The sequence below is a fragment of the Tamandua tetradactyla genome, chromosome 2, assembly GCF_023851605.1.
Source record: "Tamandua tetradactyla isolate mTamTet1 chromosome 2, mTamTet1.pri, whole genome shotgun sequence".
In the NCBI taxonomy this organism is placed as follows: domain Eukaryota; kingdom Metazoa; phylum Chordata; class Mammalia; order Pilosa; family Myrmecophagidae; genus Tamandua; species Tamandua tetradactyla.
Window position 1 is genome coordinate 2,065,068 of NC_135328.1, and position 21,553 is coordinate 2,086,620.

A 21,553-nucleotide genomic window follows, 5' to 3' on the forward strand; every position below is an offset into this window, starting at 1 on the left:
GCGGCGTCGCGCCCCGCCCCTTGCTTCAGCCTCGCCCCCCGGTGCGCCGCAGCCCCTCCAATAGCCGCCGCGCGCCTCCCTGGCCCCGCCCCCACCCTGGGCCGCCCCTCAGGCCACGCCCACACTGGGGCTCCCAAGTGGAGCCTGGTGGCTGGAGCGCTACCCGCCCGCGTCCCCTGCCCCGCCGCTGGGCCACCGATCCCCAACCTCGGGGCGAGGCGCTACGGCTCCGGAGGTGACATGATTTACGCAGCCTCATGCCGGAGGTCAGGAGCGATTACAGGGCAAGGCCTACTGCAGTAGCTCCGTGCGCGTCCAGGAGCCCGTGGGTCAGCCCGGGGGGGCCGCCCCCCACCGCGACGCGCTGCGGCACCCAGGGAGAGGCCGGAATCAGCTGCCTGACGGCGAAAGGAGCCGCTCACCTGCCGCGGCCCCTCACCAGGGGGCTCCTTTCGCCTTTCCGAGCCTCAGTTTCCCGGTCTGTGAAACGGGTGACCTGGGCAGAACCCTTCCCTGCCCACGCTGGCCGTCTCAGGGTGCCGGGGAGTGGATAGCGCGGGAGTGGATGTGAAGGTGCCTGGAAGGGCGGGCTCGGGGCTTTCTGGAGGTAGGAGCCCCTGATCTCCTCCCAGCTGTCCCGTGGATAACGGAATAACGGGCGCAGGGCTCAGGCAGCGTCCAAGCGCCAGGAGGGAAAGGGAGCTGGGCTGCGCAGCCAGGCTTTGTACGTGCGCGCCCTTCCCGCCGCCGCTCCCGCTGCGCGTTCTGCTCTCTGGGGCTGGAAAGGGCGGCGCCCAGTGTTCAGCTCCAGGACTGCTGCCTTCCCCGAGGTCCACGCCCTCCCTCTGAAAGCGGGTGTGGAGGGGTCTCCCTTCACGACTCGGCGCGTGGGGGATCCGCTGAATGGATGTCGGTGTCGCCCGGTGACCCCAAAGCGCCCTGAACAGAGTCGCGGTGAGCGTGGACGAGAGTCGTCGGCGTGGGGCCGCCCGTGGGGCCGTGTGTCCCATGAGGCTGGGGAGGCCGGGAGCGGATTAGGCAGCCGTGCGCAGCCCGGCTCCTCCCGAGGAACCTGGGGCGGGTGGGGGACAAGCGCGGGCAGGGCCGCCCCGAGCTCAGAAAGCGCAAACCTGGGAGCTGTCAGGCCAGGAAGCATCCCGCGGGCCTCTCTCTCGCTGAGCGTCCTCCCGCGGGGCCTGCTCCCGCTGCCTGCGCCCCGGTACCGGCCCCCACCTCGGACGCTACCTGAGCCCTGCGCCCGTTATTCCGCACCCATGCACTGGACCAAGGGCTTCGTAGCACTTAGCACTGTGTCTGTTTCTTGTCTCCCCGGGGGTGACGGACTGGGTGGACGGAGGGGACGGGTGGGAGGGGACCAGGCGCTGTTACGTCCAGGAAGCCCCGAGCCCGCCCCCTCCGGGCACCTTCACATCCACACCCGCGCCCTCATCAGGCCCACGTTACAGACGGGAAAACTGAGGCCCAGAGAGGAGACATCGACCCAATTCTAGCGCCAGTGGCTGCTTCGAGGGCCCACGAACAGTCCCCAGCCCGTGGGGGCCCGGCGGGGCGCAGGACAGCGGCGGGGGCGCCAGGGCTCCACACTGAGGGGCCCTGCCCTCCGGCCCCAAAGGGCGGGCAGCCTGCGTTGTTTCCTCGGCCCCAGGGCCGCGACGGGGCCCAGGCGCTCACAGCGAGGTGCGCTTCTGCCCGCTGCGCGGCCAGGGTGACGCTCGGGGCGGGAGGGGCCACGGCCTGGGGTCCGCTGCTGGCCCCCGCGGCCCTAACCGGCTCCGGGCAGCTCTGTGGGCCTCCCGCCGTGGCCCCCCAGCCATCACCCCCCACTTCCGGGCCCCTAGAGCGCGACTGGCGATCCGTGTCCATGGAAGTTGCAGGCGCCCAGCCCAGACTCGCTCTGTGTGCCCCACCGTTTTTGCTTCTTTTTGTTTGGTGTGTGTGGGGTGCATTGTCTGCAAACAAACTTTTTTGCTTCTTTTGAGTCTAGGCACCCCATGCATTCCTTATCTAGTCAGAAAATGCCCGTAATATGAATGGAAAGCTTATTCCTGTGTTGCCACTGCCTGCAGAGGGGGGACATTTCCACTCCACATCTTCACAGGCCTGCCCCTCCCTTTATTCAGACCCCCAAGGCCATCAGCAGAGTCCAAAGGCAGGCAAGACGGGGTAATGTTGGCAACCTATGGCAAAAAGGGCCTGGATGGGGCACATGACCAGTGCCCCTCTGACCTGCTGCTCCAGAGTCTGGGTCCCAGAGGCTCAGGGACCCCTTGGCGAGGTGGGGGGTGGCGGACTCCCACAGAGGGGAGAGGGGAAATGGGTGCACAGAGGGGAGAGGGGAACTGGGTGCAAGGCCACCAGCACCCAGCTCACTTTCAGCCCCTCTCTGGGCTCCACAGTTACCTCTTCAGGCCACAGGGCAGCAAACCCACACCCGGCAATGGGGAGGCAGTTTGGGCTCAACAGAGGAGGCTGGAGAGGGCGGCCACAGGGCACTTCATGATTCAGGAGACCTGCCCACAAGGCGTGGCGGAAGGGGTTCCACCTGCAGCAGGAGAGGCGGCTCCAAGATACCGTTTCCAGAGAATGGCTCAGGATTTTCATCCCTGCCACTCAGCGAGATACCCCAAAGGATGGACGGTGTCCGGTTCACCTACCCCCACCCTGAGACGGCCAGCCTGGGGCGCGCGCGCACACACTCACACATATACACACACACACACCCTTTGGCCCCTCCTCTAAGTACGTGTGTGTGCAGCCCCTCCCCCACCCCTGGGAGCACAGCCCTGGTCTCACCGTGCTGTGGCAGTCACCTCCAGGGCTGGTGTCGCTGCCTCCACCCACACCCTGGGCTGTTTCCACATGGCAGCCCAAGAGGCCTGTGACCCCGGGTTCCCTCTCTGCCACCACCTTCCATCCTGCCCGTGGTCAGTCTCACTTCATTTTCAAAACCTTCACGCATGCTCTGCCCTCTGCCCGGGGGTCTCCTCCCCAGCTCCTCAGGCTCTGCCCAACACCCCCCCCCCCGGGTCACCTCCCTGTCTCCCCAACTCCCTGGTTCTGGTTTCTTTTTAAAGCATTGTCACTGCCTGGAGCTACCCTGTGGGATGCCCTATCCTGAGTGTCCACTGCCCAAGGGCTGGCCTGGACAGGCGCTAAATGAGTGCACACCATCAGCTGTGCTGAGCCCTGCACAGCTGGAGCCGACCACGCAGTGGGGCCAAGGCAGGCTACAGGACCATCAAGGGGCTGCCCGGACACCCCACCCCCCACCACTTGCAGGTGCTAAATCAGACATTTGTAAAATCAGTGCACGCCTTTGGACTGAAGCCCTGAAATCTACCTTCTGGGAGCCAGTGGCCCGGCCTGGGGAGGAACGAGGGCGGAGGGCGGAGGGCCTGGTGGGGAGGGAGATGGTGGGCTCCGCAGTCCCTTCCTGGCCAGGCTGGGTCCCGGAAGCCCAAGGGCAGTGGAGGCCCCTAGCGCCCAGAGCTCAGAGCTGTCCCCACCCACGTCCCGTTCTTGGGAGCCTCGAGACCCAGCCGTCACGCCGGGAGGAGCGGCCACGCCTCAGGACCATCAGTGTCCCTGAGGGCCCCGGTTAGGGGCTGGGACGGCGGCCCGGCTGACGCGGGCGGAGGCGCTCTGGTGAGTCCTCGTGGGCCCTGCGTGACTGGTCGCCTCGGAGAAGCGCAGGCGAGTCGCCCCTGTGGCCCAGCAAAGCTGCCCACAAGGGATGACGACGTTGTGGCCACTTAAGCCACCAAGTTTGGGTGATTCAGTTTACAGCAGTGGGTCAGTGGAGCCCAAACTGCTGAGGGGTCGACTCCTGGGGCCCAAGTGCCCCCACCCCTGTGCAGCGGGCACCCTACCGGGCCGCAGGGCCACTTTGGGTCACTGGAATGGCCTCATTCCAGCTTTAAGACAGAGTCGTGTTCGTTGTGAAACTTCATTTTCATGCCAGTGGAAACCACGGGTCTTGGGTTGCCCGTGCTCCCTGGCGCACCAGACAACACGTTGGCTTCAGCAGCAGGAATCGATTGACTCCCAGTTTTGAGACTAGAACTCCAAAGTGGGCGTCAGCAAAATGCCCGCCTTCTCCCTAAAGCCTGTGACATTCGAATGCCGGCTGCTGATTTTGAAGGCTTGCTGAGCCAGGATTTAAGAAGACTGGTTTGGCTATCACGGGCTGCCACGATCCCTGGTTTGCATTCTCCTTTCCTTTCAGCCATCAGGAAGTGGACCTCACAGCCCCTCTGTGGCCGGAACGGACACATGTCTAGGTCTGGTCCACGCGTGGTGAGCAGGAGTGACGTGCGAGGCCTCCAAGCAGGAGCGTTTCACGGCTGGCACAAGATCTCAGCATTCTCTCCCCCTTCACTGGGGGTGGGGGGCTCACAGCTCCATCAGTCAGGGTCCAGGGCACGGGTCCATTCAGACCAGAGGCTCTGCCGATGCTCCCTGAGCAGGACACACAGTGTTGTGTGAGCCCCCGAGATCTGGGGGTATGTGCTCGTCTGAATCCGTGGTGGACCCCAGAAAAGCCATGCCCTTTAATCCTCATTCAGTATTGCTGGGTGGGAGTATTTTGATTGTTTCCATGAAGATGTGACCCACCCAGTTGAGGGTGGTAACTTTTGATTAGATGATTTCCATGGAGGTGTGTCTCCACCCACTGAAGTTGGAGTTGCTTGCTGGAATCCTTTAAAGAGGAAACATTTTGGAGAGAGAGTCCCTTTTTGGTAGAGCCACGTGAAAGCCAGCAGACACCGCCATGTTCACCACGTGCCCTTCCAGCTGAGAGAAACGTTGAACGTCGTCGGCCTTCTTGAACCAAGGTATCTTTCCCCGGATGCCTTGAATTGGGCATTTCTATAGACTTGTTTTAATTGGGACATTTTCTCGGCCTTAGAACTGTAAACTGGAAGCTTATTAAATTCCCCTTGTTAAAAGCCATTCTGTTTCTGGTATATTGCATTCTGGCAGCTAGCAAACTAGAACAGGGTAGTTTATTTCACAAGCATATCCTAGCAGATGCCGATGTAATAGTAACAGAAGTTAGTGGGGTTTGTTTGTTTTTTGAGCCGAGAAGAAAACGAGCAGAGCATACGCCATGTGTTCCGGGTGGAGGGAACAGCAGGTGCTGAGGCTTTAGGAGGGAACGAGCTCGGGGAGTCCAATGGACTGAATATCATCACAGCTGTTCCCTGCTCCTTTCCCCTGCCAGGAAGCTGTCTGCAGCCCCTCCACACGGGCTCCTCCTGCCCGGGTCCCACCCCCCGATCCCAACAGGGTTAGGAAATGGGGAGGTGGGTGGTGTCGGCGGGAACTCAGAGCCCAAAGAAGCTGGAGCCTTTTGTCCTCAGCGGTGAAGCCTGGCTGACCAACTTGAGCCCTACAAACTCACAGAAGCTTCAACTTGTATCACGACTGGCAGCGGCGATCTGCAGCCGGGCCAGCGTCCAGCGCAGGGCTCCACGGCACCAGGGCCACGGGGACGCACCTCACGCCTCGTAACTTAAGTCGTGCTTTCCTGAATCTACAGAGAGTCCCCACAGCTAAGCGCTGTGCTGCCGTGGCCGAGGGCTGGGTCGGCCCGTGCCCCTTTGCCTTTCTCCTGGTGGCCCACAGCTGCTCTCTCAAACGAACACCACGCGCACCCCCACCCGCGCAGCTGTCCTGCCGGGAGCCCCTGAGCCTAAAGGACGTCAGCATCGCCACCTGTGAGAGCTGGGAACGTGAAACAACCCAAGTGTCCACCAGTGGGGGACTGATGAAGTTATGGGACAGCCACCAGCTGGGCTACTCTAAGTAGCTTGTAGCCGTGAGGAAATGCATTTCCCATTATCATGAGGGCCAGTGCAGGGCGAGGAACACCAGCTGCTCAGGGCCCCTCCTGCCCCTTTTGGGTAGGAGCTTTCTTCCTTGCAGCCCCAAGGTGGCTGCTGAACCTCCGGGCAGGAAGCAGGTGGGTAAAACCTCAAGACCTGCTGAATTCTTTGCAGGAAAGCCACGCTCAGAGGCAGGACAGGTCACCACCCCACATTGTGGGGGCTGGAGGTACACTTTCAAGTGGTCTAGGACAGTGGCGGGGCCGTGGGTGAGGGCAGAGCAGGTGTGCGCTGCGTGGCCGCCTAGAGGCTGGTCCGGGACAGGCCCCAGAGCGGAGGGAGGCAAATCTGGGCGTGTAGCTGTGGAACCAGGAAGTGAAAACACGCACAAGCCCATCCGTGTAACGCATATGTAGGCAGGACAACATCGGCTGTCCTGGGGGCAAGGCTGGAGGGATGGACATGGGGTGGCTTGCAAGTCCCTGGGGTAAATGTGATTGTGATGGTTTTAAAACCCATCTGCAAATCCTTTGGTCCCCCTTCCGTCTGGAAGTGAGGGCGAAACCCCTACCCTTGATGGGGCGAGCGTCCTCTGACCCTAGGGGAATAGGACAGAGCAGAAATGACACAGGGTGACGCCGGAGGCCAGGTCACAGGAGGCCACACAGCTTCCCCCCACCGCGTGCACGTGGGACCCTCCCCTGGGAGCCGGCCACCATGTTGTGGGGAAGCAGAGGCCACGAGGAGACTCCACGGGTGGGGGCTTCAGCCGTCACGCCTGCAGTGGGGGGCCTCCACGCAGCCCTGGCAGAGCCACTTGCTGACCACCTGAGACCCTGTCAGGTGAGTAAGCCCAGAACCTGAGACGTGACAGGGAATGACCCAAATCAGGCAGCTTGGTTTGAGGTTTTGTCTCGTAGTGATTGAAAATGGGTAGTGGTTTTTACCTCTGTAAGTTTCACTATTAGAGACAAGTTTATTTCCCCCACTCCCGACTTAGAGACAACGGATGCAGAGCCCTGCTTAGGGGAAGTACATCTTGTTGAGAAAGATGCTAAAGGCTTTGTTTTGTTTTGTTTTTAAATGGTCATTTGTGAATGCTGAAAAAGACGTTTATTGCTGTTTTCTTATTCTTCTATGCAAAAGTAGTTTCTTAAAACGGCTCCTAGTCTCTGAAGGATGCGGGTTAAAGGAACACAGCCTTGCAGTGAGGGTGTGTTAACCTCAGCAGTGGTTCCAAAGAAGCCACATCTGCAAAAGCTGCCGCCCCGGGGCAGCTGTCCCCTGCTGCTTGGGGTCCACACCCCTGTCTGGTGTCAGCTCAGCCCCAAGGGGCCGCTGCCCTGGAGGCTGGTGTCCCCATGTTGTCCAGCTGGGTGCATGCCAAGGTCTGGGCAGCAGGCTGGTGGTGTCTGCTCGCCCTCGGGGGCCTCAGCGGGGCTCTGGCGTGGCCGTCACCCCAGGCTGTAGGCTGAAGGCAGTCTTGGGGTGACTGTGGCGGGCCCAGAGGCAGGTGGGGGCCACCATGGGCTCTCTGTGTGCATGGTCACCTGGGCAGGGGGGCGGCTCGAGAGGACGCAGGGGCTCAGCACGCCAGGCTCCGTGCTCCAGACGTCCTTGTCCCCGCCATGGTCCCTGCAGGGAGAGGAAGCATGAGTTGGGGGGAAGAGAGGCTGGGCCCCCCATCCTGGGCCCCTTCCCAGGACGCCCCAAACCCCAGTCAGGGCCACAGACACACACAGGCTGGGGTGGGGGGGACACCTTTACACCCCACAACCTCTCAGGCTGGCCCGACCCCCTCCATCTCATCCTCCAAACACCCACACCCGGGAACCCAGGGCAGGGAGAGGACTAAGGCCCCCACCTCCCGCTCCCGCCCGGGGCTTCCCCAGCAGCTGTGGGGGGAGGCGCTGCGGGCATCTCGACTTGTGCAGTGTCTCCAAGGCCGCCCCTGTGCAAACGGGGGGCTTCTGCCCGTGACAACGAACTGATTTTGTTTATCGACTGCAATGCATGCCCTGCGCTAATGTGAGGTGTTAGTGACAGGGAATGCATGTGCATACGTGTGTGCATGTGTGCGTGCGTGCGTGCATGCGTGTGCTGGGGGGGTGGCATATGGGCACTCTGGACTGTCTGCTTGATTTTTCCATAAACCTAAAGCTACTCTTAAAAAAAAAGGGCCCACCCCCCATGGAAAAGAGTGTTACTATCTGAAAGAGTGTGAAGCAAGTAGCACACACTGTAAGCACATGTCTGTGATATAAAAAATACAGAATGGGCAAACCTGGCTTTGCCGAAGAGAAATTTTTACGGACAACCAGTGGAAAACAGCACACCTTATCCCAGGCCTTGCCTGCAGGGCAGCGTCACCCTTGAATGGGCATGTCCAGGGGTGCTGGGCTGTGGGGCTGGGACATCCCCTGCGCCCAGGAGCCAGAAGCCAGGGGCTTTGGGGAGTCTGCCCCCACCAGGCTGGGCAGAAGGGAGCCTGCCACCCCGGGACCTGACTGGGGAGTAAGGCTCTGCCTCGAGCTCCCCCCGCTCTCTCTCTGTCTCACCCCATGCCTCACCTCCAATTTCCTGTCTCTTGAGATGCACTCACTAGAGGGGAGTGTCAGAGCGGCCCCCAAGACGGCCTCCCCTCGTGGTCTCTCAGAGCATCCTGGGGCCAGGGCCGGCCCACTCTTGGCTCTCATGACCACAGCGGAGGGGCGGGCTGTGCACTCCAGGGCATTCTCAGAAGCCCGCCCAGGGTCTACAGGGCAGGGGCAGGGCCCACCAGGTGCGATCCCCCAGGAGCTTGGGAACCCTCGGCAGCGCCTCCGCTGCACACCGCCCAGGGGCAGGACCTCCGCGCTCTTAGCGACCCCTGCCCGCCCGGTCTGCTCCCAGGCCGGGTTCCACCCCCCCACCCCCACCCCCGAGGCGCAGCCGGTGCCCACATGCTGAAGCTGCGGTTGTCACACGCCTGCCGGGCCCCTTCGGGCGCGTGTGACCGGCTCCCGGGCCTGCTGCCGCCACCCTTGATGCCGAGGTACGCGGCCTGCACGGTCTCCAAGTCCTCGCCGCGCAGCTGGCACCACAGCTGGGTTGCCCTGGGGAGACAGCGCGGGACAGGGGACACTCAGCCGGGCCGCCTCCGGGACGCATGCACCGCGCCATCACGGGGCCCACAGGGGCGGCTGGCCTCCTGGAAGGCCAGAGAGTAGATACTTGAGGCCGCACCTCAGCCCGGCAGAAGCGGCCAGAGGGCGTCTGTGGACAGGTGGCCCCAACACAACTCCACTTCCAGGAGCAGGCAGCAGGTCTGGCTGGAGGAAGGCTGCAGGTCACCAGGCAGGGCGCACAGCATGGTGGAGCCTCCGCCGCGTCCGCAGGCCTGGGCCCCTGGCAGAGGCGTGCGTCTGGCCAACTGCGCAGTTTAAAGAATAGCCACGGCCCTGGATGCACAAGCCACGCGATAGAAGCCCGTGTCCCTCCGGCCCCAACGCCTCCGTCCCGTCACCCCGTCACCCCCCCACCTCAGTGAAGGGGACACCACCCCGACATCAGAGTCTAACTGCTGCTGTCGTCTGCAGTTTCCCGGCCCTGTGTATGTCGGCAGCAGGCGGGGCGAGCCCGGAGCAGCAGGCAGGGGCTGGAGGCTCTGTCCCAGCCAGATGGCTCCCCACCTGGGTGCAGCCAGGGGACCCCAATGGAGCTGCTCTTCCATAGGCATGGACGGTAGGAGCGGCAGCCCAGGTGCACCCCAACCCTCCTTTGTGCCAACTCAGGATGAAGTGCGGCCCTTTGGACAGTGTCCTGGCCTAAGGACCGCCCGCTAACCAGGGCAGCCCCTGCACACACGCCGTCCCCTGTGCCCCGCAGAGACACCAGGCAGAGACCCGGAAGCAGTGGGGACAGGCAGGGGGACGGCATGTTCCACGTGTGCCCAGAGCCCATCTGCACAGATGCCCACACCGCCCGCCCGCACGGCCGGCCCGCACCTGTCTGAGCGCCGCTGCTCGCTCTTCTTCATGCACTTTATGAGGCAGCAGGTGAGGAAGGCCATGGACATGAGCAGGATGAGGGCACAGCTGACGATGGAGGCGACCACAGCCACCCTGAAGCCAAAGGTCTCGTACAGGGGCACAGCTGTGAGGGAGGCCAGCCAAGGGCGCAGGGTCAGGCCTGGCCCCAGGGGAGCCCCACTCTATGGCAGAAGCTGGAGGCTGAGGCAAAGGTCTGAACAAACTATTGCCATGGGTGGAGCTATCAGGGAAGATTCTCCCTGAGAGGGGGCATTTGAGCAGGGTTTTGGAGGTTGCGTAGGAGTTTGCAGAGTGACGAATGGGTAGCAGGGGGATAGCTCAGTCATTCCCACCAAGTGGAGCCCTGGCTGAGAAGTACAGGAAATATGGACCACCGAGACTGTACGATAGCAACCAGTTGTTGATGAGGCCGCAGCCAGCCCAGGGGCTTTGAGTTTTCACAATGCCCCAACTGGCAGAGCCTTCAAGGGCCAACACAACTTCTCAGGTCACCTATTAGCAAGGAGCAAAAGCAAGGAAGATGCCCAGACTTGACGGGCCTGTGTCTGGACCCTGCCTTTGGCGAGTATCAGCTGTGTAACTTCAGCTCTGCACAGAGATCTCATCTTTTGGGTTCTAAGGGATGTTCTGTGGAAAAGGGGCTCCCTGTACTCTAACTTGAGGACCACGTGGACTTTCCCCACAGTGGTGGACACTGCTCACATCCCCTCGGCACCCCTGCCCCTGCGTCTGGTCGGACACTGGCCATCTGGAATGAGGGCTGCTGTCCCAACTGCACAGGACACAGACTCATGTTCCAGCCAGTGAGACGTAGGGGGTGCCACACGCACAAATTCTAAGATCATTCCTCGAGACAGAAGGAGGCTCCCGGCCACCAGGGTGGCAGAGTGAGCCGCCCCAGGGTTTTGTCTTGCACAGAAGCTTTAAAGCAGCAAACAAGAGCCAGCAGAGGCAGCTTCCCCAAGCTGCAGAAAACAGGGCTGCAGTCAAGGGCAGCGCCGAATCAGGAAAAAGGCGACCTAGAAACAACAGGCTTGATGAGACTGAATCACTGCTTGTGCACCTTGAATGGGCTGTATGGCGTGTGACTCTATCTCAACAAAACTGCTTAAAAAAAAGAAGAAAAAAATGGTAGGCTCTCATGGAGCCGAGGCTGGCCCCCCGCCCATCCCCTTACCGGCCCGGTACAGGGCTAGCCTGCTTTCTTAGTGCGGACTGCTGGTCCCCATTCCAGAGAATCCATCGTGCACATCACAGGAGCACATATGTCCGGCCCCGTCTATCTGGCGGTGGCCTGAAGAATGAACCTGGACGCTCGTCTCAGGCTCACCCTGCCACACTTGTCCTGCCTACAGAGGCAGCTTACAGAACTCTCTAACAGGACACTGTAGGACAGCGGTTAAATCACTGCTGCCTGGGCAAAGGTTTGCTGCTGTGGGACAGACAGGGCAGTGTCCACACCAGGAGGAAACACTGTTTCCTAGGGCAGAGGGGAGGGCCGTATACGTCTGCCTCGGGCTATTCTCTAAGCTTGTTGTTAGGACAGCTAACCTCTGAAGGAAAGCATTCGCCCATGCCAGTCTGTTAAGAACCTCCTCGGAAACATTCCCACCTCTTCACCCCAGAACAAGTGCCTGGCACACAGCTGCCAACACCCTCTTGGAGGACGCAGCTGGCATCCAACAGAGTACCTGGGAGGATGGGGCCTGGGTCCCAACATGGCAGAACACTGCAGAAGCCCAGGACTGCCCATCCTGAGGTTTAAAGGTAAGAGAAATAGCACTGCTATTTTGAATTTTCTGTCTCTTGGAACCTAATTCTACCACGCATTCCTGTTCTCAGAGATTCATTCAGCACATGAGCAATTTTAAGGCTCTGAGAAGTCCTGCAGCATATAAATGTAGCTTTTTGCAAACTATTTTGATTCTGGAAGCTTTATCTGCATGATGCGCATTAAGGATTCACAGCCTCCTTTTGGAAAGGGCTGTGTCGTACCCTCAGCAGTCACTGCCTCATCTAGTCCCTCCACTGTGTACAGCAGATAAAGCTAGAAAACCATCTTCTCCTGAGATCGGGAACTCCAGGGGTCCTGCATACCCCAGAACCTAAAAGTCTTGGCACAAGGAATAAGCGTTAGCTGCACACATGGATGAGAACGAATGAATGAATGACGGCCTCTCGCTGAATAGATGGTCCAGCTCAGGCAGGACCAGTAACGCGTAAGGAACCAGCCGAGCTGGGATGCAGAGCCAAGGGCTGGGACTCACAGGCGGGTCCCACACGGGCCAGGCAGATGGACGGGCCGCCAGCCTGGGGACGAGGGTGCTGCAGCCGCCACCCACTGCCCCTCTCAGGCCACGGGAGGGGGCTCCGGGCCCACACACCCCATGGCAGCTGCTGGGGCGGGGGCTCGGGGAGCAGGCCTTACCCTTGCACACGGGCGTCCCCGAAGACCACTGGGCGGCAGTCCCCTTCCAGGCACAGGTGACGAGGCCGGGCCCCACCATGTGGTGGCCCGAGGGGCAGTGGAACAGGACGACAGTCCCCAGGGCCGTGCCGTCTCCGCGAAGCACTTGGAAGGTTCCCGGCCGGGGTGGCCGCACGTGGCTGCAGGTGCCTGGGAAGGAGAAGGGATAGGTGTGAGGGCATGGCCTTCCTGGGTGGGGACAGCGGCAGGGGCCAGGCAGCACGCCCGCAGGTGACCGCAGGTGACCACAGGGGGAGGGGGAAAGGCTGTTCTGCAGGTCACGTGGGAAAGGTCACCTCGGGCCAGCGGGGAATGGGTGGGCCAGGCCAGGGGACACTGGGGCAACCAGAGCTGGGTCCTGAAATTAAAGTGAACCCTATTAGGGTAAAGGAACATTCCGGAACGTATGGCGGTGACAGTCATTTGACACCGGGAATATAATATCATCAGAAATGGCTAAAGCAGAAAATGTTATGTTGTATATATGCTACCTCAATAAACATTTTTAGAAAAAGAACTCTGGATGTTTTTGACCGCTTCCTCGACCAGGAGGGAAAAGAGACCAACACTCGATGGAAGGGCTGTGCTGGGAGGCTCTGCCGCCGGCGGGTGAAGCCGAAGGGGGGGCCGCGGGGGAGGGGGCCCGGGGGGGAGGGGAGGGCAGGTGGGCTCTCATCGAGCTGGGGCGGGAAGCTGGCAGGTTCCCTCTGGCTGGTTCCCGGAGCAGGGGGCTGTGTTGGGAGTTGGCAGCTCTTCATTGGCGGGATTTAAGATGGAAACGCTGCTGTAGGCAGGCAGGGTTAAGGGACGCTTATCTCAAGATTACAGCTGGCGGGGGGCATGGGCTGGGGCAGGCTCGGTGGGTTTCCTAGAAATCATGAGTGGGGGAGGTTTCTTGGAATATCTGCTGGGGGCCGGTCACATCACAGGGAAAAGGGTTCTGCCTAACAGCTTTGAAGATTAAGATGTTAAAAAATATAAAACAAACATTTATACAATTTGAAGGAGGGTGGCAGAAATTTTTCCTCCTTTCCAAAGACAGATATTATGAAGGAAAAAAAGAGGGCGATATGAATACGTGCGACTTCATGAAAAGCAAAAACAAAAACTTTTGCTCAGGGTGCATGGGTAGTTCAGTGGTAGAACGATTCCTAACTGGAGGGGTTGGGTGAGTATTTGTAACCACCATGTATCAAAGGATGCTGGACCTTCTGTACACAGCATATATACACCAATAAGACAATGATATCAATAGACGGACAGACAATGACAAGTATCACAAGAGATGGACAAATTATGAAAAAACAAATGGCTCAAAAATCAAGGGGCAGGGCAATTAGGCAAGAAAAGGAAATAAAAGGCACCCAGATTGGGAAGGAAGAAATAAAATTATTGTCAGGTGACATGATCTCGTATGTAGAAAACCCTAAAGAATCCAATAAAAAAATGCCGGAAGACAAATGCATTCAGCAAGGGAGCAAATACAAGATACAAGGTCAGTGTACAAAAATCAATTACATTTCTGCACAGAGCGATGAGTACACCAAAAATAAAACTAAGTAAACAATTCCACTTATAATAGCATCAAAAAAAATAAAATGCTTAGGAATAAATGTAACAGAAGATGTGTTAAACTTATACTCCAGAAACTATAAAACATTGTTGAAAGAATTAAAGACCTAAATAAGTGGAAAAGCATCCCACGTCCATGTATCAGAAGATACTGTTAAGATGACTACACTACCAAAGGGACCTACAGGTTCAGTGCAACCTGTATCAAACTCTGTTTCGGTTTCCTGGGCTGCTCAAGCAAATACCATGGAATGGGCTGGTTTAAACAACTGGGATTGATTAGCTCAAAGTGGAGAGGTTAAGAGGAAGGCCAAATCCAGCTGTCAGCAAAGCAGTGCTTTCTCCTGGAAGACGGGCGCTCTGGTGCCAGCTGCCGGTGACCCTGGGTCCCGGGCTCCTGTCACGTGGCAGTGCCCATGCCAGCCTCTCCTGAACTCTCCTGGGTTCCACCGAACTTCAGCTTCTCGCTTCCCATGGGCTTTTCCCTGTCTAAATTTCATTCTGCTTTTTTTTTTATTAATTAAAAAAGATTAACTAACAAAACATTTAGAAATCATTCCACTCTACATGTACAATCAGTAATTCTTAACATCATCACATAGTTGCATATTCATCATTTCTTAGTACATTTGCATTGATTTATAAAAAGAAATAAAAAGACAACAGAAAAAGAAATAAAACGATAATAGAAAAAAAAACAAAAAAAACACTATACCTCACATGAACCTTCATTCAATGTTTTAACATAATTACATTACAGTTAGGTAGTATTGTACTGTCCATTTCTGAGTTTTTATATTCAGTCCTGTTGCCCAATCTGTATCCCTTCAGCTCCAATTTCCCAATATCTTACCCTATTTCTATCTCCTGATGGTCTCTGTTACCAATGAAATATTCCAAGTTTGTTCACTAATGTTAGTTCCTATCAGTGAGACCATACAGTATTTGTCCTTTAGTTTTTGGCTAGTCTCACTCAGCATAATGTTCTCTAGGTCCATCCATGTTATTACATGCTTCATAAGTTTATTCTGTCTTAGAGCTGCATAATATTCCATCGTATGTATATACCACAGTTTGTTTAGCCACTCGTCTGTTGATGGACATTTTGGCTGTTTCCATCTCTTTGCAATTGTAAATAATGCTGCTATAAACATTGGTGTGCAAATGTCCGTTTGTGTCTTTGCCCTTAAGTTCTCTGAGTAGATTCCTAGCAATGGTATTGCTGGGTCATATGGCAATTCTGTATTCAGCTTTTTGAGGAACCACCAAACTGCCTTCCACAGTGGTTGCACCATTTGACAGTCCCACCAACAGTGGATAAGTGTGCCTCTTTCTCCGCATCCTCTCCAGCACTTGTCATTTTCTGTTTTGTTGATAATGGCCATTCTGGTGGGTGTGAGATGATATCTCATTGTGGTTTTGATTTGCATTTCTCTAATGGCCAGGGACATTGAGCATCTCTTCATGTGCCTTTTGGCCATTTGTATTTCCTCTTCTGAGAGGTGTCTGTTCAAGTCTTTTTCCCATTTTGTAATTGGGTTGGCTCTCTTTTTGTTGTTGAGTTGAACAATCTCTGTATAAATTCTGGATACTAGACCTTTATCTGAGATGTCGTTTCCAAATATTGTCTCCCATTGTGTAGGCTGTCTTTTTACTTTCTTGATGAAGTTCTTTGATGCACGAAAGTGTTTAAATTTGAGGAGCTCCCATTTATTTATTTCCTTCTTCAGTGCTCTTGCTTTAGGTTTAAGGTCCATAAAACCGCCTCCAATTGTAAGTTTCATAAGATATCTCCCTACATTTTCCTCTAACTGTTTTATGGTCTTAGACCTAATGTTTAGATCTTTGATCCATTTTGAGTTAACTTTTGTATAAGGTGTGAGATATGGGTCTTCTTTCATTCTTTTGCATATGGATATCCAGTTCTCTAGGCACCATTTATTGAAGAGACTGTTCTGTCCCAGGTGAGTTGGGTGACTGCCTTATCAAAGATCAAATGTCCATAGATGAGAGGGTCTATATCTGAGCACTCTATTCGATTCCATTGGTCGATATATCTATCTTTATGCCAATACCATGCTGTTTTGACCACTGTGGCTTCATAATATGCCTTAAAGTCAGGCAGCGCGAGACTTCCAGCTTCGTTTTTTTTCCTCAAGATGTTTTTAGCAATTCGGGGCACCCTGCCCTTCCAGATAAATTTGCTTATTGGTTTTTCTATTTCTGAAAAATAAGTTGTTGGGATTTTGATTGGTATTGCATTGAATCTGTAAATCAATTTAGATAGAACTGACATCTTAACTATGTTTAGTCTTCCAATCCATGAACATGGTATGCCCTTCCATCTATTTAGGTCTTCTGTGATTTCTTTTAACAGTTTTTTGTAGTTTTCTTTGTATAGGTTGTCTCTTTAGTTAAATTTATTCCTAGGTATTTTATTCTTTTAGTTGCAATTGTAAATGGGATTCGTTTCTTGATTTCCCCCTCAGCTTGTTCATTACTAGTGTATAGAAATGCTACAGATTTTTGAATGTTGATCTTGTAACCTGCTACTTTGCTGTACTCATTTATTAGCTCTAGTAGTTTTGTTGTGGATTTTTCCAGGTTTTCGACGTATAGTATATCATCTGCAAACAGTGATAGTTTTACTTCTTCCTTTACAATTTTGATGCCTTGTATTTCTTTTTCTTGTCTAATTGCTCTGGCTAGAACCTCCAACACAATTTTGAATAATAGTGGTGATAGTGGACATCCTTGTCTTGTTCCTGATCTTAGGGGGAAAGTTTTCTATTTTTCCCCATTGCGGATGATATTAGCTGTGGGTTTTTCATATATTCCCTCTATCATTTTAAGGAAGTTCCCTTGTATTCCTATCTTTTGAAGTGTTTTCAACAGGAAAGGATGTTGAATCTTGTCAAATGCCTTCTCTGCATCAATTGAGATGATCATGTGATTTTTCTGCTTTGATTTGTTGATATGGTGTATTACATTAATTGATTTTCTTATGTTGAACCATCCTTGCATATCTGGGATGAATCCTACTTGGCCATGATGTATAATTCTTTTAATGTGTTGCTGGATTCGGTTTGCTAGAATTTTGTTGAGGATTTCTGCATCTATATTCATTAGAGAGATTGGTCTGTAGTTTTCTTTTTTTGTAATATCTTTGCCTGGTTTTGGTATGAGGGTGATGTTGGCTTCATAGAATGAATTAGGTAGCTTTCCCTCCACTTCAATTTTTTTGACGAGTTTGAGCAGGGTTGGTACTAATTCTTTCTGGAATGTTTGGTAAAACTCACATGTGAAGCCGTCTGGTCCTGGACTTTTCTTTATGGGAAGCTTTTGAATGACTGATTCAATTTCTTTACTTGTGATTGGTTTATTGAGGTCACCTATTTCTTCTTGAGTCAAAGTTGGTTGTTCATGCCTTTCTAGGAACTTGTCCTTTCATCTACATTGTTGTATTTATTAGCATAAAGTTGTTCATAGTATCCTGTTATTACCTCCTTTATTTCTGTGACGTCAGTGGTTATGTCTCCTCTTCCATTTCTGATCTTATTTATTTGCGTCCTCTCTCTTCTTCTTTTGGCCAGTCTTGCTAAGGGCCCATCAATCTTGTTGATTTTCTCATAGAACCAACTTCTGGTCTTATTGATTTTCTCTATTGTTTTCATGTTCTCAATTTCATTTATTTCTGCTCTAATCTTTGTTATTTCTTTCCTTTTGCTTGCTTTGGGGTTAGGTTGCTGTTCTTTCTCCAGTTCTTCCAAGTGGACAGTTAATTCCTGCATTTTTGCCCTTTCTTCTTTTTTGATATAGGCATTTAGGGCAATAAATTTCCCTCTTAGCACTGCCTTTGCTGCGTCCCATAGGTTTTGATATGTTGTGTTTTCATTTTCATTGGCCTCGAGATATTTACTAATTTCTCTTGTAATTTCTTCCTTGACCCACCGGTTGTTTAAGAGTGTGTTGTTGAGCCTCCACGTATTTGTGAATTTTCTGGCACTCTGCCTATTATTGATTTCCAACTTCATTCCTTTATGATCTGAGAAAGTGCTGTGTACGATTTCAATCTTTTTAAATTTGTTGAGACTTTCTTTGTGACCCAGCACATGGTCTATCTTTGAGAATGATCCATGAGCACTTGAGAAAATGTGTATCCTGCTGTTGTGGGGTGTAATGTCCTATAAATGTCTGTTAAGTCTAGCTCATTTATTGTAATATTCAAATTCTCTGTTTCTTTATTGATCCTCTGTCCAGTTGTTCTGTCCATTGATGAGAGTGGGGAATTGAAGTCTCCAACTATTATGGTAGATGTGTCTATTTTCCTTTTCAGCGTTTGCAGTGTATTCCTCACTATTTTGGGGCATTCTGGTTCGGTGCATAAATATTTATGATTGTTATGTCTTCTTGTTGAATTGTTCCTTTTATTAGTAGATAGTATCCTTCTTTATCTCTTTTAACTGTTTTACATTTGAAGTCTAATTTGTTGGATATTAGTATAGCTACTCCTGCTCTTTTCTGGTTATTTGCATGAAATATCTTTTCCCAACCTTTCACTTTCAACCTATGTTTATCTTTGGCTCTAAGATGTGTTTCCTGTAGACAGCATATAGAAGGATCCTGTTTTTTAATCCATTCTGCCAGTCTATGTCTTTTGATTGGGGAATTCAGTCCATTGACATTTAGTGTTATTAGTGTTTGGGTAATACTTTCCTCTACCATATTGCCTTTTGTATTATATATATCTTATGTAATTTTCCTTCTTTCTGCACTCTTCTCCACACCTCTCTCTTCTGTCTTTTCGTATCTGTCTCTAGTGCTCCCTTTAGTATTTCTTGCAGAGCTGGTCTCTTGGTCACAAATTCTCTCAGTGACTTTTGGCTGAAAATGTTTTAATTTCTCCCTCATTTTTGAAGGACAATTCTGCTGGATATGGGAGTCTTGGTTGGCAGTTTTTCTGTTTTAGTAATTTAAATATATCATCCCACTGTCTTCTTGCCTCCATGGTTTCTGCTGAGAAATCTACACGTAGTATTATTGGGTTTCCCTTGTATGTGATGGGTTGTTTTTCTCTTGCTGCTTTCAAGATCCTCTCTTTCTCTTTGACCTCTGACATTCTAACTAGTAAATGTCTTGGAGAACGCCTATTTGGATCTATTCTCTTTGGGGTTCGCTGCACTTCTTGGATCTGTAATTTTAGGTCTTTCATAAGAGTTGGGAAATTTTCAGTGATAATTTCTTCCATTAGTTTTTCTCCTCCTTTTCCCTTCTCTTCTCCTTCTGGGACACCCACACAACACGTATATTTGTGTGCTTCATATTATCATTCAATTCCCTGAGCCCCTGTTCAAATTTTTCCATTCTTTTCCCTATAGTTTCTGTTTCTTTTTGGATTTCAGATGTTCCATCCTCCAGTTCACTAATTCTAACCTCTGTCTCTTGAAATCTACCATTGTAGGTTTCCATTGTTTTTTTCATCTCTTCTACTGTATCTTTCATTCCCATAAGTTCTGTGATTTGTTTTTTCAGACTTTCCATTTCTTATTTTTGTTCATTCCTTGCCTTCTTCATGTCCTCCCTCAATTCATTGATTTGGTTTTTGAAGAGGTTTTCCATTTCTGTTCGTATATTCAGAATTAGTTGTCTCAGCTCCTGTATCTCATTTGAACTATTGGTTTGTTCCTTTGATTGGGCCATATCTTCAATTTTCCTGGTGTGATTTGTTATTTTTTGCTGGCCTCTGGACATTTAATTACCTTAATTAGTTTATTCTGGAGATTGCTTTCACTTATCTTACCTAGGGTTTTCTTGCTAGATGAGTTTATTGTCTATCTGTTCATTGACCTTCAGTTCAGCCTTTTCTGGGCCTCTAGCTTAAGTTTTGTTTAACAGAGGGTAATTTTTCAGTTCTTATTTTCTTGTTTCTTGTCCTGCTTGTAAGGTGCGTTTTCCCTCCCCACCCTTAGGAGGGCCTACATAGGTATTACAGACTCCAGCCAGGTTTTCCCGGACTAAACTGGCCTCCTTTCGGGGGGAAGGAATCACCTGCGTCAGTTTTCCCTGAGTGTGAGACCCAGCAGGTTGAAAGACTTTCCTGTGAAGTCTCTGGGCTCTGTTTTTCTTATCCTGCCCAGTATGTGGTGCTTGTCTGTCTGCGGGTCCCACCAGCAAAATATGTTGTGGCTCCTTTAACTTTGGAAGGCTCTCCCTGCTGGGGGTGTGGTGGAGACAGAGGAAAGGTTGTAGGCTGGTTTTAATGACTTCAAATTGCCAAGCCCTGGGGTCTGAATTCCTTGGGAGAGGGACTCCACCTGAGTTGCGTTTCACCCCTCCCGTGGGGAAGGTTCAGGTGGGAGACAGCCCTGAAAGCAGCCTGTTTCTGCGTTTGGGGCCGCTGCAGCCTGTGCAATCCCGGCGCTGAGTCCAAAGGCAACCTATCCTCCGCAGAAACAGCCGCAGAAGGCTCCGTTTCGTCCCCCTTCCTCTCTTTCAGTTAGCCCAACAGGAACCTCCACCCCGATCAGTTTCGCCTGAGCTGGGGACCCACCCCTAGTAGTCAGAATTTGTCCATCAATGCCACCACTGGTGTTTGGTTGGACTCAGTCCCTGCTACTGTTGGAGACTCTTTCCTTTCCCTCCGGGAAGCCACCCGTTGGGGAGAGGCGCTGGCTGCCGGCCGCCGCAGCTTGGGAAACTCGCCGTTCCGAGACTCGCAGCCGGTCCAGGAAGCCGCCTGTGGGGGAGGGGCGCCGGTCGCCGGCCGCCGCGGCTTGGGGAAGCACGCGCTGCTCGGGAAACTCACCGCTGCGGAGACTCGCAGCCGGTCCAGCTGGTCCAGACTGGGGTACGCTATGTGTCCAGTCTCTGCCGTGGCTCCGGGAGCTGTTCTGTACTGATTCTGGTCACTTAGTAGTTGCTCTGGAGGACGAACTAAAATGCGCACACCTTACCAAGCCGCCATCTTGGCCCCCTCCCCTCATTCTGCTTTTAAAAGACTCCAGGAACAGTATTAAGACCCATCCTCATTGAGGTGGGTCACATCTAACTGAAGGAACCACTTATGATGTGTGCACACCCACAGCAGTGGGCTGATTTAAGAACATGTTTTCTGGGGCACATGCATCTCCAGACCACCACAAATTCCCATCTGACTTCGTTGCAGAAATTGACAGGCTGATCCTAAAATTCACATGGAAATGCCAGAATAGCCAAAACAATCTTGAAAATGAAAAACAAAGTAGGAAAGTTCATACTTTCAAATTTCAAAAGTTATTACAAAAATAAAGATTTCAAATCAGAGCTCTAACTGCAAAACTGGAAGATTAAAAAAAAAGACCAAACTATACCTAAAAGGAGCCCCAGAAAGGAAATAACAAAGATTAGAGCAGAGATAAATTAAATAGAGAAAAAAAGAGAGCAAGAACCAGCAAAACAAAAATTATCAAATCTTTACCTAGACTGACTAAGAAAAAAGAGGATATAAATAATTAAACTCAGAAATGGAAAGGGGGAAATTACTACCAGCCCCACAGAAACAAAAGGGAGTACAAAAGATGATGAATTGTGTATGCCAACAAATTAGATAAACTTGACAAAATGGACAAATTCCTAGAAACATACAACCACCTACA

General features: G+C 52.8%; 1 protein-coding gene across 3 annotated transcripts in view; it reads right to left on the reverse strand.

Moving 5' to 3' along the window:
• Positions 1–6,749: 6,749 nt before the first annotated feature.
• Positions 6,750–21,553, reverse strand: part of SUSD3 (sushi domain containing 3) — a 42,946-nt gene continuing 28,142 nt past the window's right edge. For 2 of the 3 annotated variants that reach the window (XM_077138677.1, XM_077138682.1), the window contains exons 2-5: positions 12,309–12,497; positions 9,836–9,983; positions 8,792–8,944; positions 6,806–7,484 (exon numbers count right to left, since the gene is read on the reverse strand). In XM_077138677.1, the coding sequence (XP_076994792.1) occupies positions 7,304–7,484; positions 8,792–8,944; positions 9,836–9,983; positions 12,309–12,497 (671 nt within the window). In that variant the 3' untranslated portion in view covers positions 6,806–7,303. Of the gene's footprint in view, positions 7,485–8,791; positions 8,945–9,835; positions 9,984–12,308; positions 12,498–20,724; positions 20,853–21,553 lie in introns of all 3 variants that reach the window. The other variant, XM_077138693.1, reaches the window with a different exon arrangement.